We start from the raw sequence: 18,722 nt of genomic DNA, 5'->3' as shown, positions 1-18,722 counted from the left end.
GGGAAAGATTTGCTTTGTTAAAATCCCCAAGAATGATTAATAGAGAGTCTGGGTACCTTTGTTCCATTTCAGCTATTTGTTCAGCCAGCTGTTGTAGCGCCGCACTCACGCACGCGTCTGGAGGGATGTATACATTCACGAGAATGAAAGAGGAAAATTCCCGAGGCGAGTAGAAGGGTTTATAGTTTATGAAATGTGTCTCTAAATTAGGACAGCACATATTCTTCAGTGTTGTTACATCTGAACACCAACTTTCGTTGATGTAGAAACACAATCCACCACCTCTCGTTTTCCCCGTTAGCTCCACGATGCGATTCGCTCAGAACAGCTGGAAGCCCGGCAGATGTATTGCGTTGTCCGGTATGGCTTCACTCAGCCAGGTTTCAGTGAAGCACAGAGCAGCAGAGTTTAAAAAATCCTTGTTAGTGCGGGTGAGGAGAAGTTCATCCGTTTTGTTAGGAAGGGATCGGAGATTCGCGAGATGAATACTGGGGAGAGCAATGCGCAGGCCGCGCTCACGGAGTTTAACCAGCGCGCCGGCACGCTTTCCGCGTTTGCGTCTGACCGCGTGTTTGAACAACAACGCTGCCCCTCCGACGAGAATGTCCAAAACGTCAGAATAATCAAAAACTGTAGAAAAAGTTATCTGGTGTGTGTTTCCTAATTTCAAGTAGTTTGTCTTTGGTGAAACTGATAGAAAAAGAATGACTAAACGCTGAACAAACCACTGTGTCAAAAGAGGTGTAAACGGGAGGATTCAGGCAATGAATACGCCCGCTAAATGTGCTCTTTAGCATGGATCTTTGGAACTTTGTTATGCGTACCTGTAAATGCCTGCAAATGCCCGAAAACAGGAACTTGTCTGACCCCCCGCTGTTAGTTGATGGCTTGGCTTTGTAAATGCTAATTTGTTTTGGGACTGGCAGCTCAAGATTGCCCCTATTCCCCTGCCCCCCTCCTTACTATTCAGGAAAGGTGATTTGGCTGATAAGTGCTTTACATTGTGTCAATCTACAACAAAGACTGTAGTACCTGAAAAGAAGTTTGTATCTGGGTGTCCACTGCTCTTCATAACAAAGGAGAAATACTCATTAGGATTATGCAAATTTATTTAGTGTAAAATGCACTCAAACAATACAAAAACTACAAAATAAACAATGTAAAACAATGTAAACAACAAAAATGTTTCACACACAAATGGTCACTTCATAATGGAAGTTTGTGTTTTCACAGAAATTACAAAGAATTGTTTCACTATTCCAGGACGCACCTCTGCAGTAGGATCAAGGACAGGGTCTTCAAAACTTGAATTGTAAACACACCACTTTGCAGATACACACGCTGACCTTTCAGCCCTGCCTCTTACACAAAAAGTCACCCCAAGGCTTCTTACTCTAAAGCATGTCTTTGTTAATTGACCAACCTTTGAGACGGAGCTGTTAGGATACACTTGTGTGTACATTGACAACAAAGCTTGTCTCTCTGAATCTGTTAATACTACATTCTTAAATGGGGGTAGTGCTTTAACCATCTCCACATCTGGAAAAACAAGTGTTGCAGATGACATACATGAATACTGTTTTATGTACATTACATCAGTGGTGTCATGGATTGACAAGGAACCCACATCTTTTGTAGACAGGATGTTGATGAATTCAGTTGCATAGGCGCTTTGCAGTGGCATCTGGAGCTGTTGACATTGTTGGAAATTTCTCATGACCTGAACCTCAATATTTCTGTTGTTGTTATGATACTGTCCCAACATTCCATTTAACCGCTCAAATGAGAAACACCAAAAGGCATAGACGGGACCATAATCTAACAGGCATTCTTTTAAATGTAAATGTAAGTGCATGTTAGGTGTGCAATGAAGAGATCCATACAGTTCAACAAACTTCGACAAAAATGTTTGCAAGTAACAGTCAGCTACTTCAAGCCTATCATGTGAGATGACCCTTGACCACATAATAATGCAGGCTTGCACAAAATCAAACCACATATCATAATCTGGATCCTCAATCAAGCCTTTTAAACAAAACAATGATTAGATGGTTGTCCAGTTTTTCCACTGGTCTGCTGTAAACCCGCTAAACCCTGATGCAATTCTGAGAGGAATCCTTCCAACATCCTGTGGCACCTTGAGAGAGTCCATTCTTTTTTGGAGTTCTTCAAGCTTCTGGATACTTAATACCCCACACTCAATTCAGAGTTTGAAAACATGTCTAGCAGTTACGAGGAGTAAATTGTGCATGTGATCAATGACAACAAACCGGATGGCATCATAGTATGGCAGGAAGAACAGTTCAGACCACCTGGCACCATACTGCGCTTCCAGTTTCTTCTGGGCTGCCTTTGTTGTAGCCTTCTCTGTCATCTTTGCAAATATTTTGTGTTCCTCAGAGGTGCGCAGAGTCCAGGTTGATCTGTCAAATCCGGAGAAGTCCGTTTTTCCCCCAAAAGATGTTTTCGTGAATTTCTTCAGACACTTGTTACATCCTGAAAAGATAATAATTGTTTTAATGTTGGATGTATTGCACACAATAGGAAAAAGCTGAGCAATAGTGTGAAACAGCATAATAAATCAGAATTTACCTCTTAGTGCTCCGTGGCCAACAAAACCACCACACTTGCGGGAAGCTGGAATATCAGATGAGAGGCAGAGTAATGCTGCTCTGTAAACCTGGCATCCCAAGGGTGAAGAGTCCATTAGAACAACTCCTTCCCAGAATTCTCGGAGGTCATCAACCAAGGGCTCAAGATATGCATTCATGTTGAGTTTGGGTTCTTTGGGTCCTGGTATCACTCCAACTAAAATCATGTTTTCATCTTTGAAGCGTTCCTCTCTCGGCAAATTCAAAACGACAAGATATATAACACCGACTGAATATGGGGAGTGCTTATAGGGTTGGTACCAGTCAACATTCATCATCAGTGCAAAATTATTAGGTTCTGATAGAAATGGTTGACCATTTACATATTGAAAGTCCTGCCAGATTTTCCCATCATATACATCCCCCATGACAGAGTCAGGAATGCTGCGGTGTCTCCATTGCTCACATTTCTCCCAAAATCCAGACCTTCTCACCAAAGTCTCCAAAGACTGACTGACCTTTTTGTAACAGTAGACACGGATGGGATACAGGTATTCTTTACCACTTGAGCCAATAAGCTTTCTCATCAAAGGAGTTCCACATTTGCTTCTTAATTTCTTTTGTGGGTGTTTGTGGAAAGGTCTAGAAGAACAAGTGTGGATGATTTTTGCACCGGATCTAGAGGTGGTGTATGATTCCTCAATTGTGTATGTTACCATACACTTTGGGCATACCACAAACTTGCTAAAGCTGTCTCTGCAGATGTTAGTCCATTTCCTGAGTGAATATAAAGTCTTAGGGATCTTTCCAGCCAACCCACAGAGTGTGTTCACACACAGAATATGTCCCATGAGCCAAATTAATTGTCTTATGCACTGCAAGAGTGCAAAAATTGCACGGTCTGATATTTTGAAAACAGCTTGCCATGCCAAAAGCATAAATGCAAGCAGTTTCAACATCAAATGTTCAGGGCTGTCTTCTGTGACCCTGAACCCATCTGCATCCATATTTTCCTCCCCAAAAATGTCAGTCTCTTCAAGCTGATCCTCTTCCATGAAACTGTCTGCCTGGTCATAGTAGCCATCTTCATCTGAAGACTCACTGTCACTGGCACTCAGGAAAAGCTTGAAGTCTTCACCATCATTGTCATCTGTAACCCAAACACAACACCCATTTTAAAACCACCAGAAGTGTCAAGTAACTAAGTACAAATACTTTGTTACCTTACATAAGTAGAAATTTTGGGTATCTACACTTTATTGGAGTAATTATTTTTCAGCAGACTTTTTACTTTTACTTACATTTTCACGCAATTATCTGTACTTTCTACTCTTACATTTAAAAAATAGCCTTGTTACTTCTTTTTCATTTCGGCTTTTTGTCATTCCGGCTTGTCATCGTCCAAAAAAAATGACCAATAATACACACGGATAATAGATCTGAGTCCCGCCTCCTGAACACACATCGCTAAACTGATTATCTGTGATAGGTGATTCTATCTTCCGCTTCATGAAACACATGGTAATGCTCAGTACACGTTCTTTAATGTATTTGCATTGTACTAAAATTTAAATAAAACTGAAATTTATTTTCTATGGGCATATATAACAGGTAGTCCCAAATGTTAAACATAAACATTTTAATATAACTTTATAGTCATTATGGCCTTTAGAAAAATGTTTTTTCTAGGAGGTGGGGTAGTGCACTATATGCCCCTGTGGCATGGTCTAAGCTTTTGTCCTTAATGGATTTTTTTTTCCTTACATTGATTTTACTTTTATACTTTAAGTAGTTTTTGAAACCAGTACTTTTACACTTTTACTTAGAAAAAAGCTTGAGTTGATACTTCAACTTTTGCAGGAGTCTTTTCTAAACCCTAGTATCTATACTTTTACTTGAGTAAAGAATGTGAATACTTTTGACACCTCTGAAAACCACACAAACAAAATCATCACTAAGGAGGACAGGAGTAATCATACATTCAAACTATTGTAAATACAAAAGAAGTAGCACAGACTTCTCTGGGTGCTTTAGCACAGTAACAGTCTCCAAAGAATTATGGTAGGTTATAAGTTACAGGCTTTGAGACTATTGACAGGTGCACAATCTTACCTTGCAAAGTGCAGTCCTCGTACAGTTCTTGGTCTTGTATATCAGTCTGTTTGTCCCCTTGCTGCGTACAAAACACAGTTGATGGCAACAGTGGAGCACTGGCAGTATCTGAAGAGTCACTGGCACCCAGGGGAAGCTTGAGATCTTCATAATCAAAGTTCCCTTTCAGTCGATAACGTCGGACGTAGTCGACGCGACTGAAATGGGATCACGCTAGGGAGCCTATCATCTTCGAGTACTATTGAACGAGCCAATGTAATTGGCGTGCGTGATTCGCATCACACACTCCGCCCCCGCGGCGCGGGTATAAATACGGAAGTGGATGCACGCACTAGTTGCCTTTCGCTTCGGAGCCGATCGTTTGATGTCTCTGAGAGTGCTGTTGTCTACAACGAGCGAGTGTGTCGGTGTTCTTCAGGAAGACTCTCCCAGTGCTGGTGTTCTACAGCGCGAGTGCAGCGGTGATCGCGAGCTTTGAGCTCTCAACTGCTGTTTTAACAGCAACAAATTTCTAAATGTTTGTGTGTGTTGATGGCTGGTTAGAGGGCGGAAAAGTGAGTGCTTCACTGTTTCAGTTCTCTGTTCAGTGTTGCCGCGGTCATTTCCCTGTGTGCTCCGGCACTGGTGACGGTCCTATTTTCTGAAAGAGCAACACGGGTGCGTTTGCGTCTTTTTCAAGATGTCATTCCGCCCGTGCGTTTCTGGGTGCGGTCGTTCCCTGTCTCTCTCTGATGGTCACAACTGTTGTGTCACGTGTTTGGCTTACAGCACGCTGAGACAGCTTTTGTGGACAGCTCATGTTTTCACTGTGGGAACATGACTGTCGCAGTGTTGAGGGCGAGACTCGCCTTCGTTCGCGGAGAGCGAGTCCCCATTACCATGCCCCACCCTCGGGTGCTGTGTGGGATGGGTGACCGGAGGATAGTGTTGGATGTCCCGCCCGGTAACCATTCCCTGTGGGCTCCTCACTCCTCCCTTCCACTGCAACCACTGGAGCCTCCTGTGTTGTCTGCTGGTCCATCTGTAATGGGTGGGCCAGCGGTTTCACTCGGGGCTCCCCTGGAGGACAGGACGCCGATTGCAGCATCAGAGGGTGAGCTGACTTCTGGAGATGATGACTCGGCTGCATTGTCTCCCTCCGGGAGTTCAATGTTGCCCGAGCCGGATCCAGAATTATCAGCTATGCTGAAACGGGCCGCCGAGGCTGCCGGGCTCGAGTGGAACCTCCACCGTGTCCCGTTCAGTCTCGGTTGGAATCTGGAGTTTGGTATCTTGGGGCGGGCCGCGCTGGTTCTCAGCTCGCCGCCCCAGTGCCTTTCTTTCCCGAAATGCATGGAGAGCTTATCAGGTGGTGAACAGCATCTTTCTCTGCCAGAAACTGCCTGAATAGCTTTTCCCCCTCATTACCCTTGATGGAGGAACGGTGAAGGGTTGCGAGGTGTCCCTCCATTGGAGCGGTCTGTCGACACAGGTGCACCTGTGTCCGGCGGCCGCTGCCTTTTGGGGGGATCCTCGTCTCCCCCCTAAGGCCTGTGAGTTTCGTCCGTTCCGACGGGCAGAGCTTACAAAGCCTGTGGGCAAGCCCCTTCCTCTTGCGTGCCATGGCGTTGCTGCAGGCTAGGGCACCCATGGCATGCACGAGGGTAATCCAGACCGTGCGCTCATAGGTGAGTACCGCACTGCATCCGACCTCACCCTCCGGGGTACGGGTGTCGTAGCGTGCGTGATCGGTCTGGCGATGTCCACCTTGGTGGTCCAGTAGCGCCTTCGTTGGCTCAGCCTGGTTGGTATGGCGGATGCGGACAAGGTTCGGTTCCTGGTCTCCCCAATTTCCCAGGTTGGGCTGGTCGGCGACGCGGTGGAGAACTGCATCAAACAGTTCTCTGCCGCTCAAGCGCAGACGGAGGTCATCCGGCACATCCTGCCCCGGTGGCCAGCTGCTGCCTCCACCCGCCGCCGGTGGCAGCTCCTCCGCCTGCTCGTCGCCGTGGGCGTTCTCCGGCCGCCGCTCCTGCTGGGCCTCCGCAGCAGCCTCCACCCAGGCCTCAGCAGGGAGCCGGCCGCAGTAGAGACGCCCAGCCCGCTCCAGGCGCTGCCAAGCCAGGTGGCAAGCGACAGCGAAAGCATTCCGGAGCGGGCCGCCCAGGAATGGATGAGATGCTCTTGGAGTGGCACGATCACTCCCTCCCCCCGGGTGAGGGCCGGGTGGAGCCTTTGTTTGTGTGTGTGTCTGTTCCGCCGCTGGCTCCCTAAAAAAAAAAAAAAAAAAAAGCGGAGCAAGCGGTACCCACACTTCAAAGAGAGAGCAATTTCATCTGTTCCTGGGTCCCAAGAGGGCCAGTCTGGCGGGTGTGACCCTGTATAGCCTTACACCCCTCAGCTCCCCCTTGACCGCCAGCAGGCAGCTTGGTGCGTTCGAGGACCCGGTCATCCGCCTTCTCACGCGCCCCCTGCCGCTTGTGGAGACAGGTAAGTGTTGCACAGCACACTAACACCACTCTCTCTACTTTGCTGCCCCACCTCAGGCTCGGCTACCCCGCTCAAGTCAGTGATAGTCATCACATTAGGTGTTGAGCAGACGTGCTCCTGAAAATTCAGTGATATTCATCACACCGAGTGTTGAGCAGTGCTCCTGACTTGTGCGTGCTTATCTTATCCTGCTGGCGAAGGATTTGATATAGCCGCTCCTCCAGCCGGTACGAAGGCCAGTTGTAAACTCGTTCTTCGTGCTACTAGGTGGTGGGTCGTGACCATCTTGGCCCAAGATTGGTCTGCAGCTTTGACCTGAAAGACATGTGCTTCAGATCTCTACCTCCCGCACCGCAGGCCATCCTGTGTGTTGCGTCTAAGGGTGGAGTATCAGTACAGTGTCCTTCCCCTCGAGTGCTCCAGAGCCCGTTGGGTCTTCAGGTCAACTGGAAGAGAGTAATCTCGCCCACGGGCTGAGTATCTCTTTTCTAGTTTTGGAGAGGTACTCGGTCCAACATGTCTCTCCAATGAGAATGTGTTCAGCTGGTGTTGAAGTGAGAAAGGGTCCCACTGAAAGAACTTTCAGAGGCTCCTGGGGTATATGGTAGTCGCAGCCTTTGGCTCCCTCCATATGTGACCGCTTCAGCGCTAGCTTCACGATCGAGTCCCGAGGTGACCGTGGCAGAGCAGCTCACCCTGTGTGACTATAGTTCATCCCGGTCTGCTGCCAAACCCTCTTCAACAGAGCGGCCATGTACAAAGGGCGTGTTTTAACGGGGGCCTGGGCGACCCCCGACTACACGGGCATTCGTGCCTCGAGTTGTTAGACATTGCGACCGTTGCGCAAGCTTCCCCTGCATGTCACAAACTCACCCGTCACCTCCTCCTTGGAGTTAGACGCTTCTGAGGGCGCCTTATTCCACTCCTCCCGCTTACTCAATCGTGCCGCCATCGAGCCTCACGACAGTTATAGCCAGGGCAAGTGGAGACTCCATCCCCTGGGTCCGGCTGGGTCATGACCATTCCGGGGCCGCTCAGTTGCCCCCCCGGTTTTATTTTTCCGCCAGTGTTTGGGTAAAGCGAGCGGACTACCCTTGGACAAACACTGGGACTCAGCGGCCCCAGGGGCCCGCAGAAATGCGTTTAACCCCAGTGAGCCTTCTAAAAGTGACTGCGACTCATGGTCGCCTTGCGCCTGCAAGTCAGTGAAATCATCACTCTTCATGTTGAGCAGATTTGCTCCTGAAACTCAGTGAAGTTCATCGCACTCTGGTGTTGAGCAGCAATGCTCCTGTAGCTCAGTGAATTCATCACACGCAGTGCTGAGCAGAAATGCTCCTGGTGCTCAGTGAAGTTCCTCGCACTCAAGTGTTGAGCAGAAATGCTCCTGAAGCTCAGTGAGTTTATCACACTCAGGTGTTGAGCAGTAATGCTCCTGAAGCTCAGTGAACTTGTCACACTCAAGTGCTGAGCAGAAATGCTCCTGTCGCTCAGTGAGGTTCTTCGTACTCAAGTGTTGAGCAGAAATGCTCCTGAAGCTCGGTGAGTTTATCACACTCAGGTGTTGAGCAGGAATGCTCCTGAAGCTCAGTGAACTTGTCACACCCAAGTGCTGAGCAGAAAATGCTCCTGAAGCCCAGTGATCTTCACATGTTGTGTTGAGCAATGCTCCTGTCTTTTGCGCCCGTCACTTGCACCTACGTGTCATGTCAGGAGAGGAACAGGTCTTCATAGTTGCCCCTCATTGGCCCAACTAGACCTGGTTCCCTTCAACAGCCTTCCTGACTTCCCCTGGATTCGGGGACGGGGCACGATGGCACACGCGTTCTTCCCCCGGAGATTCCGGGCGGTCTTACATCCGAACGCGGAGGTTCAGGTGGCTATCACAAGAACATGTGTTAGTTACCATCACTTTCTGCGAGCACCCCCTAGAATTGGGTAGCGTGCTTACGCCTTTAGAAGTGGAACCTAATCGTTGAGTGCGTCTTCTCCCCTGAGGAGATCCTGAAAGCTTTCGATCACTTCAGTGCTCTCTTTCCTGCAAAATGGGTTGCAGTAGGCTGTTTTCCTAAATCACCCTCAAAATGATGTTGCCTCGGTGTTTAAACGACGCTCATCGTGTTGCAGAAGTATGCAGAAGCACGTTCTGATCGTCAGGTTCCTGAGGAGCAAGGTCTTGTAAATCCTTGTGTCCCTCTTTATCCTCTTGGGCCTTGTCCCTGGTGCGACTGCACTGCAGAGACCGCCCCTGAGCCACTGCAGGTAGTGAGTTAAAAATTCTGTTATATCAGTTCTCCTGCTCGCGTGGTCTCTACTAGAGGGTAGGGACTTGCTCGCTTTCGGTCAACGTATTGTGCCTGGAGTCTGGGCCGGCTAACTCTCACAAGCTGAGACCCCGGCTCGGATTGTGCCCAAGGTTCCTACCTCTCCCGTAGTAGGAGCAGGTGGTGAGCCTGCAAGCGCTGCCCTGGAGGAGGCAGATCCAGCCCTGGCTTCTCTGTCCGATTCGCTTGGACGTGTACAGAATGCAAGTCATAGACCTCAGACCAGCTCTTCAAATATCTGTTGGAATTCAGCAGAGAGGGAAGGCTGTTTCCATGCAAAGTTGCACTTAGTGCTTGCCTTCATTTCGGCAAAGATCCGAGATGCAACATGTCCACTTAGGGTTGAGCTCCTCTATGATGAGTGTAAAGTGCTCCGCCTGGGCGTTGACGATATACTTTGCTAAACAGATTCTAGAGTTGGGGGCTGGACGACACCTAGTTGAACCGCTGCTTCCCGTGGGCTCCCTTCTCATGAAGCCAGTTTCACCGTGAGCCCGGTTCAAGTGTCGGCTTGCTGCGCCATTCCCCTCCTATGGACTGGATACGTGCGCCTTTCTACTCCAGTTGAGTTCCCTTAAAGTTGAACCCTGTTGAGTTCCTCCACACCCCTCCGACGTCGGACGTGCGGGACGTCTGGTGTTAGGCCTACCACTCGTAAGCAGTGTGGAACCTGTGTTAGGCTGGGTCCATATGTTGCGGTCCCTTCGGTGACCCCATATGTGTATTCTTCCACGATACGGCTCCCTGCGGTGAGCCCGTGTCTTCCCTCGGCAGAGTCTCTCTGCCGTCACTGTCCGGTGTGTCTCCCCCCGTCTTAGGCTGGAGCCACCCCAGTGACATTCCATATGTTAGACTGCCCGGTTTCCGCCCAGTTCATATGTGTATTCTCCACATTTCCTCCCTCGGGTTGGATGTGGCTTCCGCAGCGTCCCTTCCTTCCAACGTACGGGGAACGCTTTCCCAGTGGTCCTGTAGGAACAGCAGTGACTTCCCTGGCCTAAGCCCTGTCCTTCCCCGCCTTAAGTTTGCGGGGGCATCAGGAGGCTTTGGTTTAGGCACTGGAAGGTGGCAGCGTTAGTGGCGTGTTCAATGGTTGATCCCATTTCAGTCGCGTCGACTACGTCCGACGTTATCGACTGAAAGGGAACGTCCTGGTTGCGTATGCAACCCACCGTTCCCTGAAGGAGGGAACGGAGGACGTAGTCCCCTTGCCACTACCGCTGGACCACCGCTGACCCCGGGTTACTCTCGGCTCCTCAGCGAAAAGCAACTAGTGCGTGCATCCACTTCCGTATTTATACCCGCGCCGCGGGGGCGGAGTGTGTGATGCGAATCACGCACGCCAATTACATTGGCTCGTTCAATAGTACTCGAAGATGATAGGCTCCCTAGCGTGATCCCATTTCAGTCGCGTCGACTACGTCCTCCGTTCCCTCCTTCAGGGAACGGTGGGTTGCATACGCAACCAGGACGTTCTCTATAACAGAAAAACGAGCCATTTTACACAATATTTCTCACAATATGTAACAAATAAAGAATGTTCTCCAGTAACTTTGGTCAAACGTTTGCGGTATCCCACAAGTAACTTAGTTTGAATGCAACATATTTGTACTTTTACTTGAGTAGATTTTTAGTGAAAAATAATTACTTGTAATGTTACTTTGTATATATTTATCATGTATGTATTCATGATTTGTTAAGAGGTAGGGTGGTCAGCTGGTCCCATGTCTGCTAATGTTGCTTGGTTACCATTTGCATTTACGCCTCCACATGGCTTAGTTCAGAGTAAAATAATGACTGAAACTACAGCTGGGTAGTATAGCTTTCAAATTTCAAATAGAAATGAACTGGGCATAATTATAATTACTGAAAACAACCTATTCATACCTTGCAGAGTGTTGTCCACATCATTTTCCGGTTGTTGTTCATGTTCGTTGTCCTCCGGTTGCGTGATAAACAAACTTTCTGAAACACCCAGAGTAGGCCTATTGGTAGCGTCTTTTATCCAAACTCCATTTAAAAAATATATTTTCTTGTGCGAATAAAAAAGTGTATGTGAAACGAAATCGTTACAATTACCACAAAACTGTCTCTTCCGTTTCCTTGTTCCCTCCATGGCTTGAAAGCAAATGGATTTTTTTTTTACGATTCGCTTCTGTAATAAATCAGGATTCGCAATCCGGTCCGTTCTTCTTCTTCTTTTAAATTTCCGTCAGAGCAGACACTGTTAAACCCTTTATCGATCCGGTAGTTTGATGTTTCTGATAAACTGAGGAGTGACTGAGGTTGCTGTGTTTATTTCGCTACAGTGCTTGATTTCCGTATTTCTACTTTCCAAGCGTGCAATTGGATGAAATACAATGACGTCATCCAGTTCCAACCAACGGAATCAGTTTATGTTTTGTGTCAGTGAAAGTAACCAATAGCATTACCTGAAAACTTTAAAGGCGGCACATTTTGTTTGTGGATGGGTGTTACCAGTATGTATAAAACAAAAGATATCTAAAATATACAGGTTAGTAAAGGTACGCCGTATCCTATTTACAACCCGAAGATGGCTTGCAAAAGAACGCTGGAGTTTTACCGAGAGTAGAGTAGAGATGTTACTCCTTTACGCCGGGACAACGTGGCTTTTCAAACTCCGAGTCCGAACGAAAACCGACTGGTGAATATGGTGAATGCAAGTTTGAAGCGGATATTTGAAAAGCTGGAGACGATGGACAAGAGATTGGTTAAGATGGAGGCGGACATCAATGAGCTCAAAGAGGCAAGAGAGGAGCCTGCTTCGAAGAAATTAAAGAGAGCTGGGAATAAATCTGTTGCGGTAAGTTATTTTAGTTTTTTAAGTCACAAACATTTTGCAGTGTCCGCTTAACTTTGTGTGCTTTATTTATTAATGTATTTGAATTGAGCTCTCATACTATGTTGGATTTTTACAGGAAGCTGTACGCAGATTGCACAATGGGGAAAACAACACACACAAATATGACCCACAGACAAGGTATATCTTTAAAACTATTGTTTCATAACAGTCCTTTCTTCTAAATTTTATTTTTAATCAACCTTCTTTAATTACTGCTCCACAGTCTATCCTCCCCCCACAACCTCGAGGTCACAACCTATCTCTTTAATGGTGTCTCCATGGCTGTACCGGACGTAGATCCTGCTGTTATTAAAGGTAAGTCACAAGAGAATATACCAAGACTACAACTATTTAACTGTATAGACTAGTTAGTTATAAATAAACACATTCTCCCTGCTCACTATCTCCCTCTCTAGCATCCTGCAAGACCTATTTTGAAACTGTTCGAAGGGGTTACAGGATGGCCCAAGATGAGAACAAAGAGAAGATGGAGGACAGCAGGATCATTGCTCGCTCGATACAAAGAAAAAGAAGAGTAAGTATAAATAAATATACATCTCAGTAAAAGGCTCCCATCCCAACCCATTTGATATTTTCAGTGGTTTAATTTCTTTTTTCCCTCCCATTTTGCAGCTGCTGAGCAGCAGGACTGGCGTTCTCCAGACAGAGGAAGAGGCAGCTATCTGGAAGACTGCAACAGTTGACCAAATGTCTGAAGAGGAGGATGCCATCTTGGATGGAAAGACGGTGTAGGTTGTTCGGCCTCCAACTCGTAGTAAAGCTTTGTCTGCGCTGTGTGGGGTGCTACAAAAAAGACTGGAAGTAGACCAGAAGTACTTAGGAACTCATCATCCACGAGTTGGTGCAGATCGAGTCACGGTGGAGACCACAGAAGCTGGCCTGTGAATTATTTTAGCATTACGCATTTAAATATTATTCTATAATATAATTTGCATATTCTGTTGTTGTTTTTTATATAGTATTTATTTTATAAAGTATTATTTATAGATTGTATTATATATAATTCTATTTAGTTTTCTATATATATACTGCATTTATATATTTTATACAATTCCACATTGGTATCTCTATATTTATATATTGTATTATTTATATATTGTACTATTTATATATTCTAACGTATTTGTATATTATATTGTTTTCTAAATATTATACACAGGCCTTACATATTAGATGGGGTTATATATTGTATGACTAATAGTAAAGTGTATTCTATGCTAGCATATTTTTTATTTATAGAATTTTGATTGTGTGTATATATATATATATATATATATATATATATATATATATATATATATATATATATATATATATATATGTCATGTGCCCAGTGTCATTTACAAATAATAAAAATAACAAACTCAACTTTGTCTATCTGATTGTCTTGACATTATAACCATGAACACCAATGATAGTAAATATTAATAATGAGTAATAATAAACCCAAATGAGGCCTTAAACTGGACCAATAGTGTGGGGTTTTAGAGGAGGGGTTTAGGGTTTTAGAGGAGGGGTTAAGAGGGTTTAGAGGAGGGGGAAAGCATTCAGCACCCAATCCTATGTAAGATCTCTGACCAATTGAAGGAGGCCACTGCCTTGTGTCCCAAAGGTGTGAAATTGTGAAAGGCATTGACCCCGACCGGGGGATTATTCACCATGGTAACTGATGGCCCTAGTGGCTCCCTGCTGTGCCCCAAACTTGGTACATATCCAGGAGTATTCGGGATTGTGTGATGGGACAGCAAACTCCCGTACACATCCGTTTATTTGTTGAGTACACAGGAGTACTCAGGAGTTTTACATGCCCGATTACAGCTCTTTTCACGCAGTGAACGAACAAAAACAACACAATAGCTGGAGAGCCCCACACCGAGGCAGACATCCATGGCGCCATCTTGAAAACCATGGCGCCGTTAGAGGAAGTTTCGTTAGAGGAAGTTTACCAAATGACTCTTACCATTTGTAAATGAGATGAAACTTATCGACCCCAATCCCTATGAGGTTGTCCTGGTAGACCTTGTTCACTAACATGTCTCTTCACTTATTTTTTAATAGCCAGGACTCGGGACTGCTGAATGCTTTCTGGCATTGCCCACTTCAGATCTGTCCCTCTTCGGGGTCGCCAAGTTGCAGGGCCGAAAGACAAAATTTCTTTGCCTCTTTCACCTGGTCTGGGCGATCAACGGCAAGAGCACAACCACCAATGGGTTTTCGCTAGCCCCCATACGCTTAGCTACCTGCGCTGCTAACAGGTAGATTAGACTCTTTCCGTCTCCGGTCGGCAAAACAGCAAGAATGTCCTTCTTGCAAAGGAATGATTCGAGCGCTGTCTTCTGTTCCTCTTTTAGATAAAAAGCCAAGTCTAACTCGTTCATTGTAGTGGCCAAAGCCGTTTCAAACAACTAGTGTTCATCCATAGCCATCTTGCAATGTTTACTAATGACTTCGACGTTGCAGTGCTGTCATCATCTGTTTAGCTCGCCTTTGGCCCACCTATATCAGATACACAGATGTGATTGGTGCAGCACGGCTACAAGGGCAAAGTTAATGGGCATCATTACTCAATGCCAGAGTGACTTGCTGAGCAAATTCAAATTGTGCTCTCGCAAGAACTTCAGGGTAAGATTGTTGTATCATAATAGTAGAATAAGTACCCCATAGTTCTATAAGACTTACAGTATAAATAATTTTTTAATTCTCCTGGTTGTTACCCCTTTATTCCTCAAACTTTACATATTCTCATCTCAGGTGAGGGGAATGTATAATCAATAATGAATAATTCACAATTAATAACTGATCATACGGGTTATGAGTTATCACCTACAATTTTAAAACCCCCAAAAGGGGGATATATAGTCCAGGTATCTGTATCTATATATATAGACAATTGACCACAATGAATTATAATCAATTATGAATACATATAATATACAGATAGGCTTTATCAATTTTTAGAATATCCTTTAAACAGAATTACTGCGCCTCGCCATCTGCTGTCGACCGAACCTACCGGCGATTCTCTGATCAATTTCGCGAAAAGGATTATTCTGATCACTATCAGGAAATGCTATCCCTCGGTTTATTTGGAATAACTTTCTGATAATAGTACTAATTAAAGTATTTATCAAGCTTGTAGCTTAAGATCACACATTTAAGAGGCTTTGCTTGATGAGCAACAGTCAGAGACAATAAAGAGTATAATGGGGTTTAATAAATGAAGATAGCAAAAATTACATTTAACAACGAATATATATAGAATACCAAATAACGGAAGTAAGGAAAGGAAGAAAGAGAAAGCAGATAACAAAAATAACAAACTTCACAAGTTAACCCGTGAGAGCCAGCAAAGAATCACAACGCCTTAAGACAGGGCACTTAATGCATTTGAATTACGATGAAGCAATAATTGCATATGGATCTCGGTGTCACTGAATAAGGCTGCTTGGACGCGCGTTTCCGTCCTCGTTGAGTTCTTGAGCTGGAAGCATTTTGAGGCGCGTTTCGGAGCGCATGTATCTTGCGGGAAGTTCAAAGCGTTAGGTGTAGGTGAGTTGCTGGAAATCAGGCTAAGTCCGTTTCACCCGGAGGTCGAAATGACTACGGTACAGAGTTTAAAAACAAAGGAAAGAACTAGAACGAAAATAAGAAAAGCTAGAACTCGAACACAAAGGAAGAGAGAAGTGTAGGCGTCCAAGGATCACGAAGAGAAGAGTTTGTTTCCCTTTTAGGGCCGGACTTCTACCAAACACGAAAAGCAAGCTAGAGTGAAAATAAAAGACTGAGCTAAATTCAAAATGGAAAGTAAAACGAGAGAATAAGAAGACAAAACAAAACGAAGCACCACAAAGATACGACAGAAAGAGCAAAGTGAAGATGTTCGGGCCATTACCTTTGTTTTAAGGAAGACAGTTCACACCTCCTTTGGAGCAGAATGACCAATCACCTTAGAGATTTTTGAGCACGAACCCTTCTCTTTTTCTTGTCAAACGGCTCATTTACCTAGTTTATGAGGGTATTACAGATTTGTCGTTCCTACCCCGGAAAGCTGGTGCACATAGAATCATACATTTTACTGTAATCTCCTGTATATGGCCAACTCAGTTAGACCGAGAGGATTACAACGGTATCAAGAAAGATATGGAAAAAGAATAGGAATACAGAGTTACATTCAAATACATGAATATAGGTATTTAGGGTTTTACCTAACAAATCCAGAGAAGTCATAACTATACTAAAATGAGTGGGTTTGTGTGCGTTGTTAAGTCTTCACCCCGGAATTCTTTCCTGTCGTAAAGGGGTGTTTGGGGGCGATAGGAATTTGTTTGAAGCTCACGCATTCTGGTTTATTGCTGTTTGTGTTAACACTCTCCTACCATAAAGGTGTCAATGGGCAATTTGGACCCAGACCCTTTGGCGCGATATTGGTGAGTTACCGGGCCTCCGTCAGAGGTTAAAAGGTTTTTGGCATGTTGGAATGAGTGAGTCATCATGACATTGTCCATACGCTACAACTTACATGTAAGTACTTTATAGGTACACTATAATCAGTGTTGTGCAAGTTACTTCCAAACTGTAATACATTATATATTACTTGTTACTGTTATTTAAAAGTAATTCATTACCTTACAATATTACTGTCTCAGAATTGTAATGCGTTACATTACTCCTGTATTACTTTTGAGTTACTTTCACAAAAATAACTATACAGAAGTAGAACTTAACATTCTAAAATGACTAGGGCTGTAACGATATGCGATATGAAACCGAAATCGCGACACTCAGATCCACGAACCTGCAGAATGGCGCCACACCCCTTCCAACTCCCAGCGTTATCCATACCGTCCAGATCCAACGCTACCACATCTTTAAATTACTATTAGTATTATTTGAAGTTAACTTAACATTATAAAATATGTAGACCTACACCACAAAACTAGTTGAGGATAAATTATTTAAAATTTGGAAATTCCAGCATTATGGACATGACATTTGCAGACTTGTTGTCAAAACTTATATAATTATATAAATTCTCAGAAAGTGCATTAATACCAAAATATTGAAACGTCTGTTTATCCATAGGCTCCTCCCAGAAAGGAGTCCAGACATTAGAAAAATATCAGTCTACACATGCGTTTTATATTTAATATTAGGGAAATCGACAGTCATGTGTGACAAAAAAAAAATCTTTAACTTTTAGGAGGCAACGATTTTTTTGTTGTAATTCTGTGAATTACACTGCGCAAATCTAATGAAGAAGGGTTGGCTCTCCACAGAACATAAAATATTCATTTTATTTTATTTTTCGTGTTCGCATTTATGAGGAAAAAACAATGTTACAGACGTGACAGTTCTCCGTTACGGACGCGACCGCTCTGAAGCGGCACTAAAAGACTGCTTTAAAACTTTCACAGACACCTTACACAGAAGACACGAAGCCTTTCTTTAAAGTGAATTTCGTTTTGTATTAATTGTACGGACCTGAAAAATATATCTATATTGAAATGTCTACTTGTAAACAGAACAATTCAAAACGAAAGATAACAGACTGCTCTCTGCTTATGAAATGAAATGTGCATTTCTCTCTGGTGCATTCAATACTGCGAAGATCGCGAGTCAGCATCGTCAACTTCATCTCGACTTTATTAATAAACAATCAACATGTCTCCTTGCTATATTTGACATTTTCAAAATCTTTTGCCGGTTCTTTGTGACAGCTTTTAGGTGCTTTATCGGCAGCGCCGCCGCCCTTACATGAACGCGTCACCACGGCATCAAAAACATGATTGCGTGATGAAAACATGAAAAATACCACATAAACATAGCCTAACTGTTTAGAAAGAAAAGAAAGAACGAATAGCCTAATGCGCATACGTCCATCTCGCGAATGTAGTCTTCATGCCATCTTCACAATTAGGCGCTTTTCCTCTGGCCAGCGTGAGCACAGAGGCCGAAATTATACCTCACGGCACTCCTGTAAAAAATAAATCGCTATACAAATATATCAGACGCTGCCATTTAGTCTTTAATTACAGACTTGGACATCACACGCGGCTATTGACTGACCACGAACAGGTAATTTAGCCTACTTGCATCTTTCATTCGTTAATGTCTGGCGGTCTTGCTGTATTTTTTGTTTTGTTTGTTTGTTTTACAATTAAAACTAAAAGTCTGTTGTAATGCAAGCCTTACCGAACATGTACCGAGTAAAATATTACTGAAAATTGATTAGTAATGCCTTACACTACTGCGTTACAGCAAAACGTAATATGTTACTGTAATGCATTACTTTTGTAACGCGTTACTCCCAACACTGACTATAATTACAGAAAGTTACACTGT

The 18,722-nt window shown here is 44.5% G+C and overlaps 1 protein-coding gene and 1 long non-coding RNA gene across 2 annotated transcripts; one reads left to right on the top strand and one right to left on the bottom strand.

Annotated features, from left to right (window-relative positions):
• Positions 1-1,214: 1,214 nt before the first annotated feature.
• On the bottom strand, positions 1,215-11,612 carry LOC143696996 (uncharacterized). The gene is made up of 4 exons (XM_077193955.1): positions 11,384-11,612; positions 4,704-4,865; positions 2,593-3,741; positions 1,215-2,496 (listed from the first exon to the last, which is right to left on the bottom strand). The coding sequence occupies exons 1-4, from the start codon at positions 11,610-11,612 to the stop codon at positions 2,204-2,206; spliced, it is 1,833 nt and encodes a 610-aa protein (XP_077050070.1). The 3' UTR covers positions 1,215-2,203.
• A 64-nt stretch (positions 11,613-11,676) lies between these two features.
• Positions 11,677-12,652, top strand: LOC143696997 (uncharacterized). Its single transcript, XR_013186117.1, has 3 exons — positions 11,677-12,320; positions 12,436-12,497; positions 12,583-12,652. It is a non-coding gene; the product is annotated as an uncharacterized LOC143696997 (long non-coding RNA).
• Positions 12,653-18,722: the final 6,070 nt, after the last annotated feature.

This window comes from Siphateles boraxobius, unplaced genomic scaffold, assembly GCF_051911475.1.
Source record: "Siphateles boraxobius isolate OS27281-9 unplaced genomic scaffold, OSU_SipBor_1 31, whole genome shotgun sequence".
NCBI lineage: Eukaryota > Metazoa > Chordata > Actinopteri > Cypriniformes > Leuciscidae > Siphateles > Siphateles boraxobius.
Note: the sequence above shows the minus strand (reverse complement) of the source record. Positions and strands in the feature narration are given on the sequence as shown.

Excerpts from the sequence above, each read along its gene's own strand:
- LOC143696996 (XM_077193955.1), bottom strand. The coding sequence starts at position 11,612 with ATGGAGGGAACAAGGAAACGGAAGAGACAGTTTTGTGGTAATTGTAAC. Across the intron at positions 4,866-11,383 it reads TGTGGACAACACTCTGCAAG|GGAACTTTGATTATGAAGAT; the intron begins GTATGAATAGGT and ends ATCGACTGAAAG. Across the intron at positions 3,742-4,703 it reads CGAGGACTGCACTTTGCAAG|ATGACAATGATGGTGAAGAC; the intron begins GTAAGATTGTGC and ends TTTGGGTTACAG.